The 26,581-nt window shown below is 38.7% G+C and overlaps 1 protein-coding gene across 8 annotated transcripts in view; it reads left to right on the top strand.

Annotated features, from left to right (window-relative positions):
• LOC100727223 (phospholipid-transporting ATPase FetA) overlaps positions 1–26,581 on the top strand; it is a 122,528-nt gene that overhangs the window by 52,516 nt on the left and 43,431 nt on the right. For 5 of the 8 annotated variants that reach the window (XM_063225867.1, XM_063225853.1, XM_063225844.1 and 2 more), the window contains 8 exons: positions 11,678–11,736; positions 16,798–16,911; positions 17,679–17,777; positions 19,262–19,323; positions 23,007–23,079; positions 23,438–23,508; positions 25,009–25,091; positions 25,814–25,972. In XM_063225867.1, the coding sequence (XP_063081937.1) occupies positions 16,846–16,911; positions 17,679–17,777; positions 19,262–19,323; positions 23,007–23,079; positions 23,438–23,508; positions 25,009–25,091; positions 25,814–25,972 (613 nt within the window). In that variant the 5' untranslated portion in view covers positions 11,678–11,736; positions 16,798–16,845. The remainder of the gene's footprint in view (positions 1–11,677; positions 11,737–16,797; positions 16,912–17,678; positions 17,778–19,261; positions 19,324–23,006; positions 23,080–23,437; positions 23,509–25,008; positions 25,092–25,813; positions 25,973–26,581) is intronic. The other 3 variants (XM_063225857.1, XM_063225835.1, XM_063225861.1) reach the window with 1 other exon arrangement.

The following is a 26,581-nucleotide window of genomic DNA, read 5'->3' as shown; positions in this document are numbered from 1 at the left end:
ATTATTGTTGCTTTCCTACTAGCCTGTTTTGAAACTGTTTTGCTGTTATTTCTTACTTTTTTTCTGTTTAAAGTAAAAACTCCATTAATATAATAAAAGTGGGGCTGAGGATTTAGCTCAGTGGCATAAGTGCCTGCCTGGCAAGTACGGAGTCGTGAGTTCAATCTCCGGTACCACAGAATAAATATATATATATATATATATATATATATATATATATATATATATATAATAGATAGATAGATATAGATATAGATATATATAAAATAAAAGTGGAAAAAGATATTTTTGAATCAAGTAACTAAAAGAGCACACAAAATATATGCAGAACAACTCCATAAATTGCTATAAAAAGATGAATTAACTCAAACTGGTTTTCTTAAATAGACTCTTCACAAAAGAAAATATCTAAAATGGCCAGTAACATTTTTAAAAATTCAATTTCATCAGTCATCATGGAAATGTGATGTCATGAGACTAAGATTAAAAAGACTGACACTATCAAGTGTTGACAAGGATATGGTCAACACTTGTGTTGGCATACTGGAGCTTTTATTCCATTCAGGTAGAGTATAGTTAAAATAATCACTTGAGGACAGGCTCAGGCCACTGGGAAGAGAAACAATAAGTCAATCCCTTCCTGTTAGTCAGCGGCAGTCACAGACCATGGGGAAAAGAAACAAGAAGCCAACCCCTTCCTGTGAGCTGGGCCAGCCTGCAAGTTGGGAGACAAGCAGAGCCAAACTCCCACGCACTCCCTGCCCTGTAAGCAGCTGGGTGCCCTGGAGAAGCACAGGCTGAGAGGATGGCTGCTGAGGTAGAAAAGAACAACCTAACACTTGTAGTGCTAGTATTTGACTGACGTTACAGGTCTGAGGTCGGTGGTCTGAGCCTCTATTTAGAGGATAACAAAATGCAATATAGCAACTATGGAGGATCTCCTTCTGAAGGTGTAGCCATTGTTAATTCCATATTATCTTGCTTTAAAGTTCTGTGTCATTTTCATTGTTTGGGTTGGTTTGGTTTTATTTCATTTTATTTTGCTTGACTTTATTATATCTGATTGCATTTCAAAGACAACAAGATACATTATTGGAGCCATTTTTTATTTCCTATTATCTTGCTTTGAAGTCCTGTATTGCTTTCCTTGCTTTGTTTTGATTGGTTTTATTGTTTTATTTTGTCTGATTTTATAGTGCCTGATGATATAGGCAACTATTTTGAAGATAACAAGAAGCATTACAGTAGCCTGGGGCTTAGCTGTCTCTAACATGGCATCCACCCAGCTTGGCACTGGCCCTGAGAAACAATTTACTGCTCCAAAAATAACTTCTGTGTTGTTCTTCTTTTATTTATTTATTTATTTATTTATTTATTTATTTATTTATTTATTTTTATTTTAAAGAGAATAGAACAAAACAAAGCAGATCAGAAGAAAAACAATGCAAAGCAACACAGGAGTTCAAAACAAGACAACAGGAAATCAACAGTGGCTCCCACCATGTCTCCTGTTCTCCCCAAAATAGTTGTCCATACCTCCATACATAGTGAAATAAAATAATAGAAAACAGACTAAAACCAATCAAAACAAAGAATAAAAGCATCATTGGACCTCAAAATAAGATGACAGAAAATCAGCAGTGGCTACCATAATGTCTTGTTTTCTTAGAAGTAACTGTTCAACTGCTCCAGTGCTGGTGGGAGTGTAGAGTGGCACAGCCACTGTGGAAATCAATATGGAGATTCCTCAGAAAACTAGGATTGGAGGTTCCATTCAATCCAACTATTTCCCTCCTGGGTATTTTCCCAGAAAACTGAAAAGGTCATGTCACAGTGATATATGTGCACCCATGTTCATAGCAGCACAATTTGTAATAGCTAAATCTTGGAAACAACCAAAATGCTCATCAACCGCAGAGTGGATGAAAAAGATTAGTATTTTTATGCAATGGAATATTACTCAACTATAAAAAGGATGATCTTGAGGCCTTTATAGGTAAATAGAGACAACTTGAGACTATCCTCATAAGTAAAATAAGAATCATATTTATGAATATCACATTGTGTCTCTAGTGTAAAAGGTAATAAGAACTGTAGGAGTAATAAAACTGTAGGAGTAATAAAAAATATGTAATTGCTGTTGTAAAAAAAGATAGGAAAAGAAAGTGCTCTAAAGGATATAACTGCATGTATGTTTAAGTGTAGGATTGATAACAATATTACTAAGTTTTTGTTGGATCGTTGAACAGAACTATTTGCAGTCTCACTATTTGAATGTCCATTTTGTATGCTTTAATTTTGTAACTTGAACAACTATTTCTGAGAGGACAATACGTAGTGATTTCTTACTGTTTATTTTTTTTTGAAATTCTATATTATTTCTACCTTTTTTCTGTTTTTTTCTCTTTAAATAAAAAATTTTTAAAAGTAACTGTTCATACCATTACATGTAATAAAAGCAATTCTTTTTAATTCTTTAGGAGAAGTTGTAAGCATGTATAAGCCTATACATGTACATCTATCCTTTCTGTTTTAGAGGGAAAACAAAACAAAATACAAGAAAAACAAAAAAAAGACAAATAAATAACAAAGATCCCCAAACAATAACAATACAGTCTTTCAAAACAAGGTTGTGGGAACATAACTAAGGTTGTTATTTTGCATAGTTATCTTCAAAACAGTTACTCAGATTACCAGATATAGATATGCAAAACTGATCTAATCCTATGAATTTTAACTGTTTTGTTCCAAGAACTAATAGAACTAATAGTACAATCATCTTAGCTATCTTAAGTGTGTATATACAAATTTATATCTTATTTTCTTTTCCCTTCCTTCTTTCTCCTTTTCCCTACTTGAGTTATTTTTTCCCTTTTGAGCAGTTTCCTACCCTTTCACAATGTTTATTGAAGATTTTGTGTATTATTTACTCTTTCAGTTTCTTACACTATGGACATGATACAGTATTTATACATGTGAGTTTCATTTTTTTCACTTATGAGTATGGCCTCAAGTTGTATCCATTTACCTATAAGAGCCCCAATTTGATCCTTCTTTATAGCTGAGTAGTAGTCCATTGTAAAAAAATACCACATCTTTTTTATCCATTCCTCAATTAATGTGCATTTAGGTTGTATCCAAGATTTTGCTATTACAAATTGTGCTTCTATAAACATAGGTGCACATATATCACTGTGGTATCATGTTTTCGATTTTTCTGAGAATATGCCCAGAAGTATAATAGCTGATTCAAATGGGACTTCCAATACCAGCTTTTTGTGGAATCTTCAGACTGATTTCCACAGTGCTTGCACCAGTCTACACTTCCACCAGCAGTGCAGAAGACTTTCTTTTTCCCCACAGCCTCTCCAGCATTTGTTATTGGTAGTTTTCTTGATCCTGGCCATTCTTCCTGGCATGAGATGGAATCTCAGTGTTGTTTTAAATTGCATTTTTCTAATAACCAGTGATGCTGAACATTTTTTCATGTATTTATTTTCCATTTGTATTTCTTCAGCTGAGAAGTGTGTATTCATCTCAGATGCCATTTTTGGATTGGATCTTTGAATTTCAGGGGTCTGATTTTTTAAAAACTCTACATATTCTAGAAAAAGTCCTTTGTCTGAGGGACAGTTGACTATGATTTTTTCAAAATTCATGGGTTTCCTTTTTACTCTGTTGGAGATTTCTTTTGATATACACAAACTTTTTAATAAGATGAGATCCCAGTTATTGATTCTGGGAAGTATTTCCCATGCAGTTTTGACTTTTGTTCAGGAACTCTCTGCCTACCCCCATGTCTTCAAGGTTCCTACCTACTTTGTCTTTCAGCAGATTTAGTGTTTCTATTTTAATGTTTAGGTTTTTGACCCATTTTGACGTTAGTGCATGGTGATAGGCATGGGTCTAGTTTTCATCTTTGGCTTATGGAGAGCCAGTTTTTTCAGCACCACTTATTAAAGAGACTATCTTTCTTCCAGTGAATGTGTTTGGACCCCTTCTTCACACTAGTTTTATAGTATAATTTCAAGTCAGAGATTGTGATGCCACCTGTCTTGCATTTGTTGCCAAGAATTGCCTTTGCTATTCTAGGTGTCTTCTAGTTCCAGATGAATTTTATGAATGATCTCTCTAGATCTGTGAGGTAGGTTAATGGTATTTTTATTGGAATTGCATTAAATCTGTTTTAACACTTTTGGGAGAATGGCCATTTTCACAATGTTTGTTCTTCCTATCCATGGACAAGGAATGTCTTTCAGTTTTCTGAGATCCTCTTCAATTTGTTTTTTCAGAATGCTGTAATGTTCACTGAATAGATCTTTTACTCTCTTTGTTAAATTGGTCCCTACATATTTCATTTTGGGGGATGCTGTTGTGAAAGATGTGGCTTCTCTCATTTCTCTCTCAATGAGTTTGTTGTGTACAGAATGCTATTGATTTCTTAGTGTTGACTTTGTTTCCGGCTACATTACTGAATTTGGTTATTACATGTGGAAGTCTTTCAATGAGTTTTAGGGATCTTCTATGTAGACTATCATGTCATCTGCGAATAATGATAATTTAACTTTTTCATTTCCTATCCTTACTCCTTTTATTTCTCTCTGTTATATAATTTCTCTGGCTAGTATTTCCAGCACTATATTAAATAGGAGTGGTGATAATGCACATCTTTGTCTTGTTTCTGATTTTAGAGTGAAAGATTTCAGTTTTTGACCATTTAATATGATGCTGGCTATTGGTTTGTCATAGACGGCTTTTATCAGATTGAGGTAAAGACCATCTATTTCGATTTTCTATAGGGTTCTTATCATAAATGAGTATTGGACCTTATCAGAAGCTTTTTCTGCATCTACTGAAATGATTGTGTGATTCTTATTTTTGACTCTATTGATATGGTATATTACATTTATTGATTTGTGTGTATTGAACCATCCCTGCATCCCTAGGATGAATCCCACTTGGTCATGTTGTATAATCTTCCTGATGACTTGCTGCATTCTGTTTGCCAGTATTTTACTGAGGATTTTCCAGCGATGTTCATTAGGGAGATTGGCTTGTAGTTCTCTTTTTTGGTTGAGTTTTTCTTGTTTTGGAATTAGGGTAATATTTGCTTCCAGGAATAAGTTAGGGAGAATTGCTTCCCTTTCAATTTCACTGAAGATTTTAAGAAGTGTTGGAATTAAGTCTTCCTTTCTAAGTCTTGTTTAATTCAGCTGTGAATCCATCAGGACATGGGCTTTTCTTTGTTGGTAATATTCTAATTACATTTTCATTTTCATTAATTGAAATCAGGTGATTCAGCATTTTTACATTTTCTTAGTCCAGCTTTGGTAATTCATGTGTGTTTAGAAATCTGTCTATTTCTTTTGTGTTATCAAACCTATTAGAATAAAGGTCTTTGAAGTAGGTATTGATGACCTTCTGTATTTCCACAGGGTCTGTAGTGATTTCCCCGTTTTCATTCCTTATTGCATGAATTTGAGATTTTTCCTTTCCTTTTTAAAATAAGATTGGCTATGGGTTTATCAATTTTATTTATTCTTTCAAAGAACCAACTCTGATTCATTGATTCTTTGTATTGTTTTCTTAGTCTCTATTGTGTTGATTTCCATTCTGATCTTTATAATTTCCTCCCTTCTTTTGTCTTAGGGATTGCTCCTTTTTTCTTGAGGTGTAGCATCAGGTTGTTTATTTGTGTTCATTCTGTTTTCCTGATTTGGGAATTCACCGCAATAAATTTCTCTCTGAGGACTGCTTTCATTGCATCCCACATTGCAATGTAAGTGCACTTGTATTTTTGTTTGCTTTTAGATATTGTTTAATTTCTTCTTTAATTTCCTCTAAGACCCACTGATTGCTCAGGAGTATATTATTTAATTTCCATGTGTTTGTGGAGTTTTTGCAGTTTCTTTTGTCATTAATTTCTAGTTTCATGGCTCTATGATCAGATAATATGCATAGGATAATTTAGATTCTTTTACATTTACTTAAGCATGTTCTGTGGGCTAGTGTGTGGTTTATTTTAGTGACTGTCCCATGTAAAGCTGAGAAGAATGTATATTCTGATGCTGTTGGGTGGAGCGCTCTATACACATCCACTAAGTCCATTTGTTTATGGGTGTCATTCAGTTCATTATTTCTTTGCTGATTTTCTGTCTAGTTGATCTGTCTCTTTGTGTCAATGGGGTGTTAAGGTCTCCTATTATAATTGTGTTGTTGTTTATTTGATTTTTCATTTCTATTAGTATTTGTTTTGTATAGCTGGGTGCTCCCGAATTTGGTGCATATATATTTAGGATTATTATCTCTTCCTCTTGAAGCTTTCCCCTAAAATAGTATGTAGTGACCTTCTTTATCTCTTCTGATCATTCTTGGTTTGCGTTCATGTTGTCTGCAAACAGAATAGCTACCCTTGCTTTTTGGGGGTGTCCTGTTGCATGAAGTATTGTTTTCCATCCTTTGACTTTCAGTCTGTGAGTGTCCTTTTGGGTTATATGGGTTTCTTGTATATAGCTTACGGTCGGATGTCGTTTCTTGATCCTTTTTGCCAGTTTATTTCTTTTAATTGGTGAATTGAGGCCATTTACATTAATGGTTATAACTGATACATTTGGTTTATTTTTGTCATCTTATCTTTCTGCTGCTGGTTCTTTACCTTTTCCCTTTGTTTAATTGTTGGTCTTCCTTATTGGTTTTTTTTTCTGTTGGTGTTTTGGAGTCATAGTTATTTTTATGCCTATGTATAATATCCTTCAGTATTTTTTTCAAGGTTGGGTTGGTAGCATTTTTCACTATTCCCTTACACCCTGATTGCCAAGATTTCTTTGCCTTTACATGGACAGATCCAAACACTCTCCTATCTATGCAGCTGACCCAGACAACCCTACCTCAAGGCTCAGGGATAGCCAAGCCCTTGATGCTGACCTCTCAATCTTAAACCTAACACTTCTTCAATACACAGATGATCTTTTCCTCTGTTCTCCATCCTATGCTCTAACTATACAGCATAGGGCTACCTGTCTCAACTTGCTCTCAAGTCACAAACACAGGGTGTCCCCTACTAAAGCCCAGATAACTACACCAAAGGTTAAATATCTGAGTCTCACTCTCACCCCCACCTCTCGCTCTATATATAGCCTCAGCCACAAAGCTCTTCTTCATAATCCCCAGGTGCCAACTACAAAACAACAAATTTTATCTTTTTTAAGTTTAACAAACTTCTTTTCTCTGGATTCCCAACTGTGCCACCTTAGTCCAGCCTCTCTACAAGGTGTCCAAATGTTCCCTATCAGAGCCTCCCAATGTAGCTACTCCTCTGCACTCTTCATTCTCTAGACTAAAGTAGCCCTTTAAAGGCCCCAGCCACACTCTCCCTAACCAATCCAAACCCTTCGTTCTATATACTACCTCTCAGGATAATAATGCACATTTTAAGACACCAAAAGAGACTTTCTTTCCAAACAGTAGCCTAGCTCTCAAAACAACTGGCCAACACAATTCAGAGCTCACCTCCCTGCCTTTGAGCCCTTGCCCTAGCAGCCACACTAACATAGGAGGCCAAAAAGTTCACTTAAAACAACTGACTGTAGTCCACTCAGCCCATTGCCTCAACGACCTTATTTCACACAGGACACTTCCTACCTTTATGACATCTTTTTCCCTACAGCAATTTCACTTACTACTCATACAAGACGCTATAATCACCATCTCCACCAGCAGCTCCCTCAACCCAGCTGCCTTATTTTTCCCTCTGACAAGACCCCTGTCCACAGTTATATTGAGGTCCTATAGGTGGCTCCTACTCTCCTCCCTCACATTAGCAGTATTCCCCTCCCTATAGCTTCTGATATGCAGTTCACAAATGACCACACATCAAATACAAACACTCAAAAGAGGGCAACATATGCTGTAGTTAGTGCTAAGGTAACAGAGGCAAGCCCACTGCCACCCAAAAGATCTCCAGTACAAATACACATCTAAAACCCTTTACTCTTATACGTGGCAAAGAAGAGGTAATTAACACTCAGAGGATCCCCATCACTGATGCACCTCTCATTCTTCCAGCTTCCACAACACATAACAGTCATGCACTATAAGGAACACCAAATGGTATCAGGCTGTCTCAGTGTCATGCCTTTGTGGACCACACAGGCCACATTAGCTAACAGCAGCCATGTCTTCTCATGTCCTCCTCCTTAGCCCAGACACTTTGCTGTCACCTCAGTATTCACCTACACAACTACGATTAGTTCACAAACCCACTTAAAGCCCCAACACTGAGAGATAAATTTTCCAAAAATCAAAGCGCCTCCTCCCAGATCACCAAGCCTTAGACATCATCACTGATGTGCGTAACTGCTCTCACAGACATAAAAGCCTTCTATAAACTTCGGACTCCAGTCAATACTCATCCCTCTCTAGAAAATATTATTTGTCAGGTCACTCAGAACTGTGATCTTTGTACCTAAACCTCTCCTCAGGGACACTCACTGCTTCTTTCCCAACCCACCAACATTGTGGACACACTCCAGGTAAAAACTAAGATTTTACACACACACCTCATCCTAAGACCTAGCCCACCTCTGCCACCATTCATAGCCCCAGTGGTCTGTAATTCTCCTTGCTTCCTTGTCATTTCTTACTGCTGGTTCTCATCCACTATCCCTTCCGACATTCTCTCCCTACAACACCAAGACTCTCCTCTTCCTCACTACAATTTTAGGCTCAAACACCTAACACTGCCTACAATAAAATAAACCCTCAATCTTACTCTCTCTTCCATGATTCCTGCTCATTCTCCTTCTATGACACAACTAAACTGACAACTTTCAACCTCACTATTCCTCTCTCCCACATATACCCCACGCTAAAACCCCAAGTGCAGTCTGAAATTCTCCAATACTACAATATGCAATAAATAACCCCAAACTAACCCAAAACTAAGCTTCTCCCTACCCTTTCTAAGAGCTCTCACAATGCCCTGGCCTTCACCTTCACCATCTCCAAAACCAATAACAAAACCCTTGAGACTACATGGCCATCAACACATCCATCACTCTTTGTTTCCCATACTGTCAGGTTTACCCCCCCACACAAACATGAGACATAACTATAACAACTAACAAAAGACATCACTTTACACACAATCATCAAAAACACCTCCTTCCACCGATACCCTTAGCCAAAACAAGGAGATACACCCTTTATGATGGGTGGGTCCCTCCTCAGGACGAAAGAGTCCTCCTGTTTTGCTCAGTACCTATTAGGGCCACACTCCTCAGTACTCTTGCTGGTATTATCTCTCCCCCACATGCCTAGACTCCCCACACCACAGCTCTCTATTTCTTCTCTCCTTAATCACCATCCAAGACTCTCTCCAGCCACATGAACATCACAGACAAGGTTTTTCCATCTGGTCTTCTCTGAGGGGCGAGGCCCCTGTCTCCTCTGCTGGACGGGACCTCTTGTACTATATTTTTCTTATAGCTTCTTTCTTCTGAAACGTTTTTTCCAAGCTTTCTTCTATCCAGGATATAGACCTTCACTACCAGAGAGCTCCCTGTCCTGGCTGAGCCTCCTGGCACCAGCTTCTACATGGGCCTAACCCATCATCCTGACGACTGCAGTAGCCCCACCATGACCCCCTCACCAGCAGAAAGCTGTACCCAGAAATCACAAAGGTGGGGATGATAGATTGTGCCAGCCTGGGGCTCAGCTATCTCTAACATGACATCTGCCCAACTTGGCACCAGCCGAGAAACAATTTATCTCTCCATAGTAACTTCTGTAACTTTCTGCTTCCAGAAAGAAGCCTCTCGCTCCTTTTTCCCACGTGCACTGAGCCCTCTCCAATCCCAGTACTCCACAATCACACAAGTGCTCCCCTCCCAGCCCAACTCCACAAAAACCAATCCCCAGAGTCCCTTTTTGAGGGATCTTGCACTCTTCTGCAACCCTCCTGTGTCCGCAATAAAGGCCTCTTTATCTCTCTATCTCTATCAATCTATCTCTTAATTGTGCTGAAAAAAACCTAATGGTAACCATTGCTGATTTCCTATTATCTTGTTTTGAGGTTCTGTATCCTTTCACTGTTTTGTTTTCATTGACTTTATTCTGTTTTATTTTGTTTCATTTTATTCTTTTTAAAATAAAATAAAATAAAGAAAATAATCACTTGAGGGGCTGAGGATTTAACTCGGTGGCATAAGAGCTTGCTTGGCAAGCGCAAGGTCATGAGCTCAATCAAAAATCACTTGAAAAATTACTTACTAAAATAATCATACATCCCTTGTGAACCTATGTAGCAGGGCTGGTTCCATTATTTGCAGGTCCCTGCCAAATAAAAGCACAGAATCTATACAAAAAGCAAGAAAAAGTATGAGAAAGGTACTAAAACAAAGTTTTTTCTCTCTTTTGCAGTCTTTCTGATACCTTGTCATAGTACTACCTATTTCTTGTCTGTTGTTTCTCTGAGTAAAATAGATTTTTAATTATCGGGGGTGGGGATTTAACTCAGTGGTTTAAGTGCCTGCCTTGCAAGTGGGCGGTCATGAGTTCAATCCCTGGTACCGATAAAAAAATAAAACATTTTAAAAATTTTTTTTTAATTATCATGAAAAACTAAAATCATTGTGTGGTTCTTCCTTATCTGAACCTTACATTTCTTTGGCCGTATGTGTGTGACTCTTTGCTGTCATAGCCCACCTGTCCAGACTCTTCCTGGCCTTGCTCTGTTCTGCTCCAAGGCATGGAGTAGAACTCTATGGAACCAAGAAGGTCTTATAACTTGCCCTCAGACAAAGTAGGTCAGAAAATTTTCTTATGGCAAACTTTAAGAAAGATAGGGGTTTCTATACCTCCTTTGGGGAAAAGAAACTCTAGTTTCTGTGGCTTGCCTTGGGGAAGTAAATATACTTCATATATACACAAAATATGTATTTATCTATATCAGTCTATCTCCCAGCATGTTTAGGAAAAGCTGGCTTAGAAAAGGGCTTCAGATATCCTAATACAAGGTGCTGGAACTGACTTGCAAGAGAAGACTAGGTTTATGCCATGCATGGTGGTACACACCCATCATCCTAGCACTAGGCATGCTGAAACCAGAAGATCACTATAAATGCAAGGCTAGCTTGGGCTCTATAGGGAGTTCAAGACCAGTTGGAACTGCGTAGGAAAATCCTGTCTCAAAAAAATGCAGGTTAGGGACTAGGTTTCTGTGTTTGGCAGTAATGTCTGAGAAGAAATAATCAAGGGGGCACTAGAAAAATGTTAATGTGTAGATTCCTCAGAAGATACTTCTCCTGTTGCCTCAAGAAAGCTTGAACACTTAGGGATTTCTCATTCATTGTATTTCTTATTTGTTTGTTTGTTTGTTTGTTTTGAGACAGGGTCTTGCTATATAGTCCAAGCTGCCCTTGAACTCACTACATAGTTTAGGTTGGCCTCAAATTTGTGCTGATCCTTCTGCCTCAGCTTCCTGAGTGCTGGGATTACAGGCATGTACCAGCATGTCAGGCCCCATTTATTGTATTTCTTGATTCTTTGAATAAAGAGAGAAAATTTCATTTTAAACTGATGTCCTCAGTGAGAAAGTGTGAGGACTTTGTTTTCATTAGCAACCAGCAGCCAGGCTGATCCACAGAGAGGGCATCATTCTCATTGTTTCTGTTTTCAGAAAATGAGAGACTTCTGCAAGCCAACAACAGAGAGCTCACCAGTTCTTTTGGATATCCAGTGAGTATCCCGCCTCTGGCTATCTCAAAGGGGCTAGAGTTTCCCTACGATATTATTCCCCTGTGTTGGGAAAGCAGAGAGTTCACTATAGATGTAGATGTGACCTCTTTCTGAACTCCTAGATAATAAACTGTGGAACAGGGCTCATACCAAGATAACCCAATGCCCTAAGCTCAGGGGGAAAGCATGTCTCAGACTTTAGATTTATATAGAACTCTTAGAAAAGAAACGTTGTTCCTTTTTCTTGCACAAATGAAAGCATGGCTCCACAATAATCTTTTATAGTTAAACATCTATTATAATATATATAGATCTTGTTTATTTCGCAGTGGCATTGTTTCTCTTTATTTTGATGAACCTTACATTATTTAAACCAAATGAACATTTAAAATGTCTAGAATTTTTTCTATGATAAATGGTCCTGAACATGATTATATCTATAGTTTGGCACAGGAGAGCTTCCTAGAAGCTAGTTGGCCAGCCTAAAAGTAAAACACATTAAAAATTACAATGCATATTATCAGATTGTCCACTGCTGCTTAAAAATTATATTCTTAAAAATTTTACCTGTGTCTGTTGTAGGAACTGCCCATTTATCCACATTTCTGTCAGACTATCATCTCAGTGTTAGTCTTTAGATGAAAAATAGTATTTTATTACCTGTTCTTCCTTAATTTTAAGTGAGATTGATAATCTACTCATATTAACTAGCCTTTTGCATTTCTTTTTCTGAAAACTACCTGTTTGTGGTCTTTGTCCATTTCCTATTGGGTTGTATTTCCCTTTTTGTGAATGAATAATCCATTAAATCCCAATGAATGGGAAATGTGTATTGGAAAGTCGTGATTCAGCACTCCCACCTTGTCCACATCTGCTCCCGTAAGGGAACCACTTATATTAGTTTCTTATGTATTCTTTAGTGCTTCTGTGTGCAAATAAAACAAATAAAAAGATATATTCCCATTTCCATGTTTTACACTATTCTAAACTTTCACAATATATCTTAAATATGTTTTCATAATCAATTTTTTTCTTTTTTAGCTGAGTTGTATTTGTTCTATAGATTTAGCATGGTCGTGTAAACAATTCCTTATAAATAGTCGTTTACTTGATTTCAGTCTTTTGCAATGATAAGTGTTGCTTTTATGTACATAAGTTATTTTATGTTACCTATATACAAATGTGTATGGAGAGGACTTCTGGAAGAACATGGCAGATAGATAGCAGCAGCTATGGAGGCTCTCTGAGATACCCCGCTTAGAATCCAGGAATGCTGCGGTACGAGGAGTCCTAAGCAAGGGGCAATACACCCTGCTGACCCAGGAATGAACTAAGCTAAGAGAAACCAACTGGAAATCCAATCCTGGTGCTATAACAGGAACAGATAAAATCTCAGCGTGGAAGCTAGAACCTGCCCCACTGGAAGCCACGATCTGAATTTCCTGCTGCCGCTGCTGCGTCCAAATCTGAAGGGCAGGGAGAGAGATGCGTGAAAGCTCTGAGAGCGGGAATCTGCGAATGGAGTTGAGAACAGGACTAGCAGGGAGCCCTACATCGACTTGCAGTGAGTCAGGGGAACGGGGATCCTTTCACAGAGTAGGAGGCTCCAGCAAAGGACATACTGGGACCGGGCAGACTTGCTAGAACGGGGCGCTGCAGTGACTTCAGTCACATATTCCCCTCTCAAGCGGGATTGGTGGGGAGAGCCTGGCCTGTGTGACGCCACTGACTTAGAGCCAGTAGGTGAGTCCAACACAGGTCCCAGCGCCTGGAGGTGCACCCTAACAGTGAAGCCTTTGGTAGGTTGACCTGGAGGGGCGGGCCCAGCAGAGGCTGCTCAGGTCTGTGTCTCCCTATTACACTGCAGTGGGCAGGAACACCTAGCCAGCACAATTCAAACAAACTATAACCGAAGAAAGAGAAAAAAATTGGGCCTCCTACATTCACTTGTATGGAAGGAACAAAAAGTATGGGAAGAGGAAGGAACAAGAAAGGGTCCTCACTCCCCAATCCTGAGAACACTGATCCAGGAAAGGGAAATGCAAAGGAAGACAGAAAACATGCAATATCAGACACGGCACCAATAGACATAAAGCGATATCTCCAGAGCCTCATAGATGAGTTTAAAAATGAAGTATTTAATGAAATAAAGCAAGAGATAAGTAGAATAGTTAGAGAAATGCTAAGCACCGCCCAAGAAAAAACAGATGGTGGAATGGAAGAACAAAAAAAAAGGGGAGAATTATTTGATGGAGAAAATAGAGAAAACATAGAATACATGAAGCAAGTTCAAAGAGATTACCAGGAAACTAAAAACTCTATCGAAAGCTGGCATAACAGCTTGAAAGAAACTAAGGATAAATTATCTGAATTGGAGGGCAGACTTGTAATATGGGAGCATGAAATGAAAAACTTCTTAAAAATAACAAGCAATAATACAAAGACTAGAAGATGGTAAGAGGATCTACATAAGAACATAAAAGAACATAAAAGAAGTAGGGACACAAACAAATGGACTACAAAAGCTATTCACAGAAATAATCCAAGAGACTTTCCCTAATTTAGCAAAAGGTAAAGATACTCAGGTGCTCATGAGGCATACAGGACCCCAGCCACCTACAACCCAAACAGAGCTACACCCAGGCATATAATAATCAAAATTCCAGAAATCCAATATAAGAACAGAATACTAAAAGCCATCAGAGACAAGAAACAGATCACTTACAAGGGAACACCCATCAGAATTACAGCAGACTTCTCAGCACAAACCATCAAATCACGAAGAGTATGGGGGGAAATAATTCAAGCTTTGAAAGATAACAACCTCCAGCCAAGATTGATGTATCCCACACAACTGTCCCTAGAAATTGATGGAAAAACAAGGTGCTTCCAGGATAAAGAGGAACTAGGGGAATTTGCAACCACCAATTCAACTCTACAGAGAATACTGAAGGATATTCTAAAAAAGGAAAATACCAAGACTTCAGAAACAGTGGCAGAGCGGCCACAATGAATGGAGCAGAAAGCGAAATGAAGAAGACAAACTGACAACAAACAACAGAAAAAGAGCTCAACAGAAATGAGGCAGAGAAGATTGGATGGTAGGAATAGCTATTTTGGAGAAAACAAGACATCATAATAGGTAGTGCTGATTTAGTATCATCTTGCTTTGAAGTCCCATCAAGCTTTTATTCTTCCGTCTCCATCGGTCTTGACAGGTTGTATCTTATTGGATTTTATTATATGTGATAATATAAGTAAAAACTTTTATAGACAGGGAGATTATACAGAAACGGTTGTTCATTTTCTGATAGTTGGTCCTAAATACCCTGTAATACTGTCATTCTCTTGAATGGTTTTACATTGTCTTGATATGTTTGGTGCTACAATATATGAAGTTATACTCAAAGACTTCAAGAAAAGAGACACTATGGTAACTACTTTTATGTCGGGATGTCTTGTGGTGAAACGCTATTTTGCTTAAATGGTTATACTTTGACCTGCACTGTTTTGTTATGCCCTCTTTTATCTCAATCTCCTTTTTTTAATTACTTACTTTTTAATTAAGGGAAAAATAAAAAAGCAGAATATATTATTATAGTAACCCACTTTGATTTCCTATTAACTTGATCTGAAACCCTGTGTAGCTCTCACCATCTTGCTTTGACTGATTTTCCTCTATTCTGCTTTGCTTGATAGTACCAAGTTTGAAAGTATAGGTAAAAACTGTAAAGACAATAAGATTCATTATGACGCCCATTCTGGTTGACTATTATCTTCTTTTAAAGCCCTGTAATGTCTCCAATGTTTTGGTTTTATTCTTTACTGTTTTGTTCAATTTTATTATAACTGATGATATAAGCAATTCTTTTTAAGATAGCAAGAAGCAGTATGGTAACCATTGTTGATCACCTAGTATTTTGTTTTTACATTATCTATTATGTTCATCCTTTTGATTTGACTGACTCTCCTCTGTTATGTCACATTTGGTTTTACTCTCTTCAAAAAAAAGTAATAAGAACTGTGGGAGTAATAAAACCCAAAATGTGTAATTGTCATTGTACAAAAGAAAGGAAAAGAAAGCGCTCTAAAGAATATAACCGCATATATATTTAAGTGTATAAGATAAATAACCATATTACTGAGTTTTGTTGGATCATTGAACAAAACTGTTTCCAGTCTCACTGTTTGAAAGTCCACTTTATATGCTTTAATTTTGTAACTCGAACAACTATTTCTAAGATAACAATATGTAATCTATTAACTAGTGATTTCCTATTGTTTATTTTTTCTGAAATTCTGTATAACTTGTACCCTATTTCTGCTTTTTTTTCTTTTTCTCCTTAATAAAAAAATGTGTATGGATATAAAACTATAAGCTCAGATATGTTGTGGTCTCTGTGGGATATTAGTTTATGATTCCTGAGCTGGCATGGTTTGGGCTAATGACACTGTTCAAGCTATGGCAAGCTGGGGTTTTTTTTTTCCCTTCTTCTAGACCTGTAGAAGAAGCAGCAAGGCACATTAAATAGGTTTTAGCATCAGGCAGACCTGAGTTTGAATTTAGCCTTGTTCCTTACTAACTCTGAAGTATTACGTAAGTAGTTTAGCATTTCTAATCTTCAATTCTTTCATTCATAAGAAGAGGATAATAAGATTCACCTTACATGGTGGTCATGGGAATTAAACATAGTTGTGAAATGTCAGTACTGTTTCTCCAAGAAACTGTTGCCCTCTCAGAAAAGAGCATTTGTTTTGTTTTTGTGTGTTTGTTTGTTTTGCCTTTTTGGGGCAGGTTTCACTATGCACTTCAGGCTGGTTTTGAATTTACTTTGTAGCCCAGCTTGGCCTCAAACATACAGAAGTCCTCCTGTCTCAGCCTAACAGCATCTGTCTTGTCCACCTCTGTATTCACAGTATTGGCTGCACTTGACATTCAATAAATGTATACAGAATATTGAATGAACCAACAGATAGACCCAATTTTGAGCTGTCTTTTGTTTCTGTAATTTTTCTTGTTTTTTGTTATATTGTTACTGTTTTTTTTTTTTTTACTTGTAGGACAATGCCATCAAGACCTCAAAATATAATGCCTTAAACTTCCTGCCCATGAACCTATTTGAACAGTTCCGGAAACTTGCAAATGCCTATTTCCTAGTTTTGGTATTCCTACAGGTATTGATTCTTGAGTCCTTTTCCACATGTGGCTTATCAGTTTCTCTAGGGTCAAGCTAAACTGAGAGATACTGTCTTTTCTTTAGACACAGACAAATGGGTCGGTGGAGTTTTGGGCCAGTGTCCTAGTGAAGTCAGGATTAGGCAGTGCAAAGCAAACCTGTATAGAAGGGAGGAGACATGAGGTCATGGAACCCTGAAGGAACCTTCCTCATTATGGATGCATGGTCACAGTTAACCTCACCACAGACTCTACTCCAACCCTAACTGCAAAGCTATTCTTCTTTCTTATTCCAGATGCCACTGCAGAAAGCTGACATACAGAGAGGAATGATGGTTTAGAATATGAGCACTAGCACAAAGAAAAGCCTCAGCATAGGGCTGGCACACACTGGGAGAAGGGGGCAGACAGATCATCCCCCCTCCTCTGGCACTGAAGGAACACTGGAGAGGTTTTGGTTTTCCTACATCCACTCATAACACCCTATACCTGGCACCTTTCATCATCAGGAAACAGATGTCTCTTTTCCATCAGGACAAAGGTAGTGGGATTCAGAACAGACAGGTGGCAATGTATAGACTTTTCTTCTTTACTTACATTTTGAGGACTACAGGGTTAAAGGCTATATATCAGTAGAAAGCAACTCGGATTGTTGGATTTATTATGATACTAGCAAAGTGCAAACAGTGGTGGGGCAGGGAGATGAGAAAAATATATAGTCCTTTCTATTTTCTGACCCCAGGTTTCCTTTCTTTGCCTCTTACAGATGATTCCCCAGATTTCCTCTTTGGCAAGTTACACAACTGTGATACCCCTGATGGTGGTGCTGTCCATAACAGCTGTGAAAGATGCCATCGATGACTTGGTAGGGTTTCTTCCTTCTGTCCCTCGATGACCTAGTCAGGCTGTGGGCAAGAAGACTGCCCAGATGAACCTTGTCCTAAGAAGCACTGAGTGAAGAGAGATGCTTCCCTTCCTTGTTTCCTCATCCATCCCAGAGGGATATGCACTAATTCCCATAGGCCCAAGACTGGTGGGCTACCGCAGCCAGGAAGGCATAGGGTAGGGCTTGAAGCCACCACCTTTTTAGCCCTTTCCAGCTCTCCTTCCCTTTCCTCTTTGATAACCCACTTTCCTTTAGCTGTCTCAAGTTTCACTGTCCTCCTCCTCCTTCTGTTCCTTCTTCTCTCATTTTATATCCCTTCTCCTTTCCTGTCCCCCGCTCCGTTTCTCCTATTCTTCCTCTTTTTTCTCCTTTCTGTCTCCACATTTCCCTTCTCTCCAGTTCTCCCTATTTCCCTTTCCAACTTTCAGTTCTATTCAGCATGCACATCTAGGAGCCCTCTGGTTTTAGGAAGCCTCATGTCATAGACAAGGTCACTCCTTTCTCAGCCATGGAAAGAGAAACTGGTTCACGGTGAATGCTGCAAGAGGGAAGACCAGCCCTACAACTGCTGGTGGGATTTGGGAAGCCAGTCCATGCAGTTTCCCCTAGAGAGCGCTTTGGATTTTGCCAATAGAGTTTAGACCAAAGTTTGAGAACGCCTTAACTTTGTGAAGTCTAGGATTAGTACATGTGGACGTGTACTTTTCAATCACAGGCTAGATGTGCAAAAGTGTAGCTTTATTTCTCTGCAACTGAGCTCATTTTAGCTCACAGCATGCACATAACCTACCCCTAATCTTTTCAGTGACAATGAGAAATTCAGCTTCCCACTCAGGGTGACCCAGTTGCTTCCAGTTTGGAGTTCTGTCTCTTTAGCATAAATGTGTTGAGGCAATTCTGAAAAATTTTAACACATCCGGGACCCTCTCTGACCCCATCCTCATCATTCCCTTCTCCCAGGGAAGGAGGCAGTTCCTGCGGGTAGAGTGCTAGGGCAGGTCATGAATTTGTGCTCCTGATATTTGGCCTTTGAATATTTGCCCCTTTCCTCCCTGCATCCATCTTTTGTAGATGCTTCCACCGTTGGGATAGGGGCGCGAGCGTGTCTAAGAATGCTAGGCTCTCCCCTCCTGCCACAGACTCTGGGACACTAGTCTTGCCCATCACTGGCTACTCTGTCCTCTGAATCTGTGGTGTATTTTTTGTTCTCATTCTCCCAGGCTTTGGTTTCTAATATCTCACAAGACTTTGTTTCTTTCTTCTCCCTGGGTTCTTTTTCTGATCTTCTTAACCAGCCCCCAGGAGATAACATCCCCTTGGTCTGGTTTTAACAGTAGAAGGCCCATGAGGCAGGGGAAAGAATTAAAGACAGGATTTACATTGGGCGGTGTTCCAAAATGTTAAAATTCTACGCACAGTTTGCTTGTGTCATATTTCTTGAACATTTTCTTGTGTGATTTTAGAAAAGGCACCAAAGTGACCATCAAGTTAACAACCGTTCTGTTCTGCTGCTGGTGGATGGCAGGTAAGCTCGTTCTGAGGAGCCAGTTTAGGCAGTCCACTCATGGGAGAGAGACAGCCTCGTGTGCCGGAGCATTTGGAAAGGCAATTCAGAAGAGTGAAAAGGACCTTAGACTGAACATTAGAAGAATTTGAGGTGTCATCTAGCATGCCCTGAAATTTAAATGTTACTTCAGATGTCTATAAAGTGGAAATTATATTCTCTATCTCAGAAGATGCCTGTGAAAATAAAAATGAAATAATATATAAAAGCAATTAATGTATGATAGCATTATATTAATATGTACATGGATATTTTCAGGTTAGTACTGCAACATTTGTCTTTAAAACAATGGTTCACTGGCCATTCTACTACAGCTTTAGTTGTCTTTCTTGTTGCAATCCAAGATGGTCTCATGTTGACTCCACTGCTTGGTCACAGCCATGTAGGGTGCTGGCAAGACCCTAAGGGGGCAGGCACATTCCTATACAGAGCACAATAGGAAGACTACCAGAGGAGGCACAGTAGGTTATTACAGCAGTTATAGCCAGCAAGAGGAAAGCAAGACTTTGTAGGAGAGGTGATATCTGTACAAGCAGTAAGGGGTAGGACGAATCCAACACATCGGCATTGTGTGAAGGGAGAGTGACCTATGTGAGCAGAGCCATGCTTCTAAGAAAGTGCAAACTTGAAGAAACTTGGGGTTGAGGTGCAGGCTTTCTCAGGTGGCCTTATAGGACACCGAGGTGCTATGATTTTTTATCAGATTATCTGAAGTTCTTAAACATATAGTCCTTGCATTTGTTGTGTCTGATTGTTACTCTTAGTAAAGTTTTTTCCATAAAGGTTTGAACTTTTAAAACTTTTCATAGGACACCTAAAAGGTCAGTTATGGTTAGGAAGAAAAGAAGAGAAATAGAAATTAAAAGACAAAGCCAAGTATTTTCGAAACTGGGCAAGCTAGGGAGTCAATGACCAAATAAATCTAGACAAATGAACTCCCCAAGTGTTGAGCAGTTGGATTGAATGCATTATTGGAGAAGAATTTGTCACAGAGTAATTTTAGGAGGAAGTTAATTAGCGTGGCCCTGGTCAGACATTGCAAGCAGTGTCTGATTAATTTAATATGCAAAGGTGAGTTGTATGGTTAGAATGGTTTCCTTTCTAAAAGGCAGCTTTTTTTTTTTCTAGAATCCACTGAGAAATGCTGCTATTTTAAAATTTTCTCTGTTTAGCAAGTTGCAGTTTTTGTCATTTTTTATTTGTGAGTAATTCTGTTTCCTTGCATCTGTTTAAAAGAGCTTTTTCTTAGGAATTCTAAGTAGCCTGAGCTGAAGTAGCATTCCTCTAGAGAGGTTTATCTCTGCCTCTGTCAAGTAATTTAGGGCTTCACCTGCCAACAGTTAATCTGAAGGAAGTTTTTCATTGTTGTTGTTTTGTCTGGTATTTTTGAGACAGAATTTTGCAGTGCAGTTCAGGCTGGTCTTGATCTCACCATGTAGTCCAGTCTGGCCTTGAACTCACAGCAATCCTCCTGAGTGCTGGGACTACAGGTTTGCGTCACCACACCCAGCTGGAGGAAGTTTAAATGTGAACCCTATACCATCCGAAGTTTCAGATTCTCACAGGAAAGTCCTCCTTTCATTGACTCTCCACCCACCCACCCACCCACCCATCCAACCTGTATGATTTTAAACAGACTATCTTACCAGTGAGTTGATTTATATTTTAGACTATAGGCATTGTACTTCAGTGCTTTATGCGGGGTTATTAGTTCCAACCCATTACCTCTTAAGATCATAATCTTTCATCTCTTATCTCTCTGGAGGGAAAAATTCAAATTCAAATTACTAGACTGTTAAAACTGGCAATCCCCTTGCCCACCCTAGGCAAGATCCTTAGACTATACTTACTGTTATAGATTTCATTCTCCTCTTTTTTCCGGGCTTCTTACTTATGCCAAGTATAGCCATGCTTTTGAAAAAGGTACTGTCTTTATTTTATTTTGTATTTCTAAGTATTTGTAACATGACCTCCAGGAGGTACAGAACGCTAGGAGATATCTTCATACAAAACAGAATATAATGTGAATGGTCTCCCTTCAAGTCAAAGTATTGTCTTCTCTCACTCTCTGGTATACTTTTGAACAATAAGCTGGAGCACAAAGCCTGGAAGTTTAAAGCGTACTTGTGGCACAACAGGATTCCATATTTTAAATCAGTAAGGAGTGCCTGCCCCTTTCCAAAGTCTGGGACCTGTGGTTGTTAAAATAGTCTAGGAATAAATTGTAGTCTGGCAACTTCTTATATAATAAAATATAAGCATTTATATCTCCAGAAGAAAACAGAATGTTATATAGCATTGCTTTCTCTTCATGTATCACTGTGAAAATAATGGTAGACTGAATGCCAGAGAACTCACAGAAGTAAATGTCAGATCAAAATAAAAATTCAGGGGCTGGGGATTTAGTTCAGTGGCATAAGCGCCTGCCTTGCAAGTGTGTGGTTGTGAGTTCGATCCCTGGTACCAATAAAAAAAGAAAAAGACAAAAAAAGAAAATTCAGAGGTCTTTCTGCAAGGCTTGTAGCTACTAATCTGCAGTACTATCAGAAAATTCTCTAAAAGAGTCAGTATACATTAAAGGAATTTTTATATAAAAGAAATTTGGCCCTTGTCAAGGAAAAGGTGTTCTGTTCCTCTGTGGGTCTGGCAAAGTGGTGGTGTGTCATGGTCCATAGGGGACAAAGCTGCATTCAAAGATGAAAGGAGAATGGTTTTAAATGTGCCCTCTGCTTCCCAGCTCTGTGAGTCCTTAGCATCGTAGCATTGTCCAAGGAGGTGATGTTTCTAAAAAGGTACTGCAGTGTGTCCATCCTCCTAGGCCTTTATCAGGGAGAAGGACTTACGAGTCCTGTGCAGTTGGAGAAATGGAGTACAGAGCAAGCAGGGAAGAGTCAGTGTTACTGGGGAATCTGCTCCCACTTCCAGGCTGCCATTTATGGGGCATGGCATTTCAAGGGTCAAAGGTTGTCCAGTTTCCACATAAGTAAATAAATTTGGTACAGCTATATGACAGAGTACATCTCACTATTAAAAAGAATGAGTGGGACTGGGAGTTTAGCTCAGCGGTACAAGTGCCAGCCAGGCAAGTGCCAGGTCATGAATTCAATCCCCAGTATCAAAAAAAGAATGAGTCAGGGCCAAGGATTTAGCTCAGCGGCTTAAGAGCCTTCCAGGCAAGTGCAAGTCATGAGTTCAATCCCTGGTACCAAAGGAAAAAAAAAAAAGAATGAATCACAACTTCTATATATGTTCTCCAGGATTTTATGAATTGACATTTTCTAGAAAGAAATACAAGGAAATGTAGGAGCAGGAGTAAGGCTGGGGAGAGAGGAGACTTTAATTTTTTCATTTACATATTTCTTTACTATTTGAATTATTTCACTTTTAAAGTTCTTTTGTGCATGCATATCTTTTTCTGTAGGGTTCTAGGAAACCTTTGTATCCTGAAGACAAGGAAATGGGCCCTGTTCTTGACTGTAGTAAGGAAGCATCACAAACCAATTGGTCCTCCTGGACTTTGACTATATTCATCTCAGTCTGTTTTGTTTTGTTTTGTTTGGTTTGGTTTTTTTTGTTTATTGATTATCAAAACAGAGCATTGGGAAAATTCTCAGAGCAGACATTCAAAGATCATTTTCTTGCAGGATGGAGGAGGACAAATGGATGAATGTCCAAGTGGGAGATATAATTAAACTAAAAAATAACGAGTGTGTTACAGTGAGTACCTCTCCTGGCTATGGCTTTTTGATTTGTGGCTTGAGTGGGAACTAGGAATCCTTAGGGCACTTCTGCTACTACTGCTTGTGGTGACATTCATCTGCCTCCCTTTTGCACTGGAGATCAACAGCTCCTAAGATAAGACCCTTGCCCTTGTCCATCTCTCAACGTAGCTACAGGTAAAGTGTGAACACCTTTGGAAGGGGTGTGTGGTAGCAGTGATGGGTCCCAGAAAAAGAAAGTAAAACCAACTCTGTAAAGTTCTTTGTGTGAATACCTATTCCTAAGAGACTACTTTGGTTATACTGTAACGTCAAGGGCTTGTTTTTCTCATCTTTTCTGGCTTTTCTTATCTCAGGCAGATATACTATTGCTCTCAAGCAGTGAGTCACACGGTCTGGCATACGTAGAAACAGCAGAACTGGATGGGTAAGTGTTCTCTCCTGATGCTTCATCAAGACCATTTTATCCAGCTTGGAGTGACATCTCACTGAGAGCATGAAATAGAATTAACTTTATTCTCAAATGGATATGATAGTATATGAGCCAGAGAATCTAGAAATATCCATTTGGGAGAAAACAGGATGCCAGATCCTTGGGACAAATGGAGCTAAAGCTGAGCTTTTAATGGCACTAATTGAGCATCAACTGGGTGCAGAATTTGGGCAAACTCTGTATTTTCCATATGGAAATATTGTGTGTAGCTGTAGTACAGTCATCCCTCCATATCCATAGGTTCCATATCTGCAACTCTAAGACCATCAGATTAAAAATACTAGAAAAAATTTGCCTCTACACTGAACCTACACAGACTTTTTTTCCTTAAACAATATAACAGAACAAGTATTTACATAGCATTTACGTTGTATTAAGAATTATAAATTGCAAGGTATGGTGATGCTTACCTGTAATCACAGCTATTCAAGAGACTGAGGCTGGAGAATGCTAAGTTCAAGGTCAGTCTGGGAAACTTAGAAAGACCCTATCTCAAAATAAAATTCAAAAACAGATGTGGGAATGTAGCTCAGCATTTACTGGTTTCAGTCCCTGGTACCAGAAAAAAATGTATAAGTGGTTGAGGGGTTATCTAAAGTATACATGAGGGTGTATATAGAGACTGCATCCATACTGTGCCATTTTATGTAAGAAATTTGAGCATCCATGGGTTTGGGATCTATGGAGTCCTAGGTCCAACCCCCTGGAGATACCTTGGGACAGCTGCATTTCACAATGCTTAGTGGCAGGGAAGAGGTCAATGGAACTGTACATTTTCAGAATAGATTTCTAGAGTTTCCAGGAGAAAATTGAGTGTGGAAAAAAATTATTTACTGATTAAAAAAAGCTAAGGTCTTAGGAGGATCAGGGCCATCTTCAGAGAGCTCAGCCTACAATTTTGTACCAATCTGCATTCTAAAAACTATTCTCTTGGTGCCATTAAGCTTTGTGAAATGTGGCTTCTATTTTGGCTTGTGTCTCTATGCATTCTTGTACCAGCAAATGTTAATTCATGGGCCCTGTAATTGCTTATGACTTTGGGAGTTTGTTTCCTTGGAGGGTATGTAGGTTCTTGCGGGAACCTTCTCCTTGTTCTTGAAGGGAGTAGGTGCCACCTCCAGATCACTACATGATATTTCTTCAGCTTTTCCAGTGCTTCTGACCAGATAGATCTCTGTGTTAAATTAGTGATCATGTGTTACAGAGGGTGAGGGGAAGAGAGGGGCAGTGAGTGGGCCAACATTTGGCTCCCTTGTAGAGTTAGGTCAGCACAGTCCTTCCCTTAAAGGCAGAGAACTCTTACAGCTCAAATACATGGCCCAAGCTCTGCTGGAAACATGTTTTCTAAAATTCCATGAAGAAATCAGAAACTGGTCCTGTGCTTCTGTTATGTATACAGCTTATACCCTAATGATCCTGTGCTCTTTACTCTAGTGAGACCAACCTGAAAGTGAAGCAGGCCCTCTCAGTTACCAATGACTTGGAAGACAACCTGGAGCTACTGTCTACTTTTGATGGTGAGTTAGGAAATAGAGTTGCCCACCCACACTTTCATCAGTAAAGGACTGGTTAGATAAAGTGTGATACATCCACACAGGAAGTTCTATACAATTTATTATAGAAATATACAAGTTGATATTTATTGACGTAGAAAATATTCATATATTAACAGGAAAAACAGATTGTAAGAGACTGCATAGCATATATAATAGAAACCTGTTTGGGAGTATGACTGAATGCATTATAGGGAAAAAATTTAAAGGTCATATTTTAAAAGGTTAATAGCACTTTTCTCCAGACAATGGGTAGATTTTATTTTATCTAGCATTTTAGCATTGCACAAATATTTATAGGGACATATTTACTTTATTAATCATGAAAAATTAAAATTATTTCCATTCTTTAAAAAATACATCTAGTATTTTAAAGCTTTAAGTAATTTCTTCAAATTCAGAGACTCACCAATCTGACAGTAGTAATGGTGATAAGTTACTGTGTAGGTTTTTCTCTCCCTGGATGATTCATGTCAGATATAGAATTATTCTTTCTTGATGCCAATAAACCTTTGTCTGATTTTCTGAAGAGAGGTTGGGAGATGGAGTCACTGGGAGAAGATAAGAAAAAGTGCAGTATTTTGAGAGAGAGGTTTTCTTTTTGTTTTCTGTTGAGCTTCCTTCCGTTCTATTAGGAAAATCTAAGATTACCAAGCCAGGACTCTTACTTCTTTACTTTCCTACAGGAGAGATAAAGTGTGACCTTCCCAATAACAAGTTGGACAGATTCACAGGCATCCTGACTTATAAAGGGCAGAAGTACTTACTCGACCATGACAAGCTGCTTCTCCGAGGCTGTATCCTCAGAAACACAGACTGGTGCTACGGCGTAGTGGTTTATACTGGTAGGTTTCCCTGCAGCCATATCCAGGCTCTGCCTGCTGGAGTCCACTCATGATCAATTCGGAGAGTGCCTCATTTTTAAGATATAGATACGTCACTTAGATACATAGATATAGATGATATGGATACAGATACAGATATGGACATACAGATACAGATATAGATGAATACTGATATGGACACTACAGCTTAGAGCTAGATACATAGGTGGATGGATGGATGGAGAAAAAACTTATTTCCTAGAAAAAAAAAGGACCTCTTTTTCCCAGGCAGTGCACTGCCAACATACTCTATGGCTTCATTAGAAGTCTTTGTGCTCCAAGACCACTGGGTATTCATGAGTCTTTCCAACCATATCTGGACACAGAAGGATACATATAAAGAAACAATAAGGGGATTAGGGTGTGAAATGTGAGATTATACTTGTGTATTACTCCCACAGGGAGAGAATAAAAATAATGCTTATTATGGACAATGATATAAAATATAAATAATTATATCAGAGAGAAGGTATCACATTAGTAGTGGTCTTTCTTCAGGTAATATATAGAATCACAATCCATAATACTTAGCAAGGGATTTTCCAGGGTTGTGTTCCACTTCCTTCATGG

The sequence above is a fragment of the Cavia porcellus genome, unplaced genomic scaffold (assembly GCF_034190915.1).
Source record: "Cavia porcellus strain 051 isolate PalLab524CR breed Dunkin Hartley unplaced genomic scaffold, mCavPor4.1 scaffold_1, whole genome shotgun sequence".
Taxonomy (NCBI): Eukaryota; Metazoa; Chordata; class Mammalia; order Rodentia; family Caviidae; genus Cavia; species Cavia porcellus.
The sequence above is the reverse complement of the archived record's forward strand: the minus strand, read 5'-3'. Positions and strand labels throughout refer to the sequence as shown.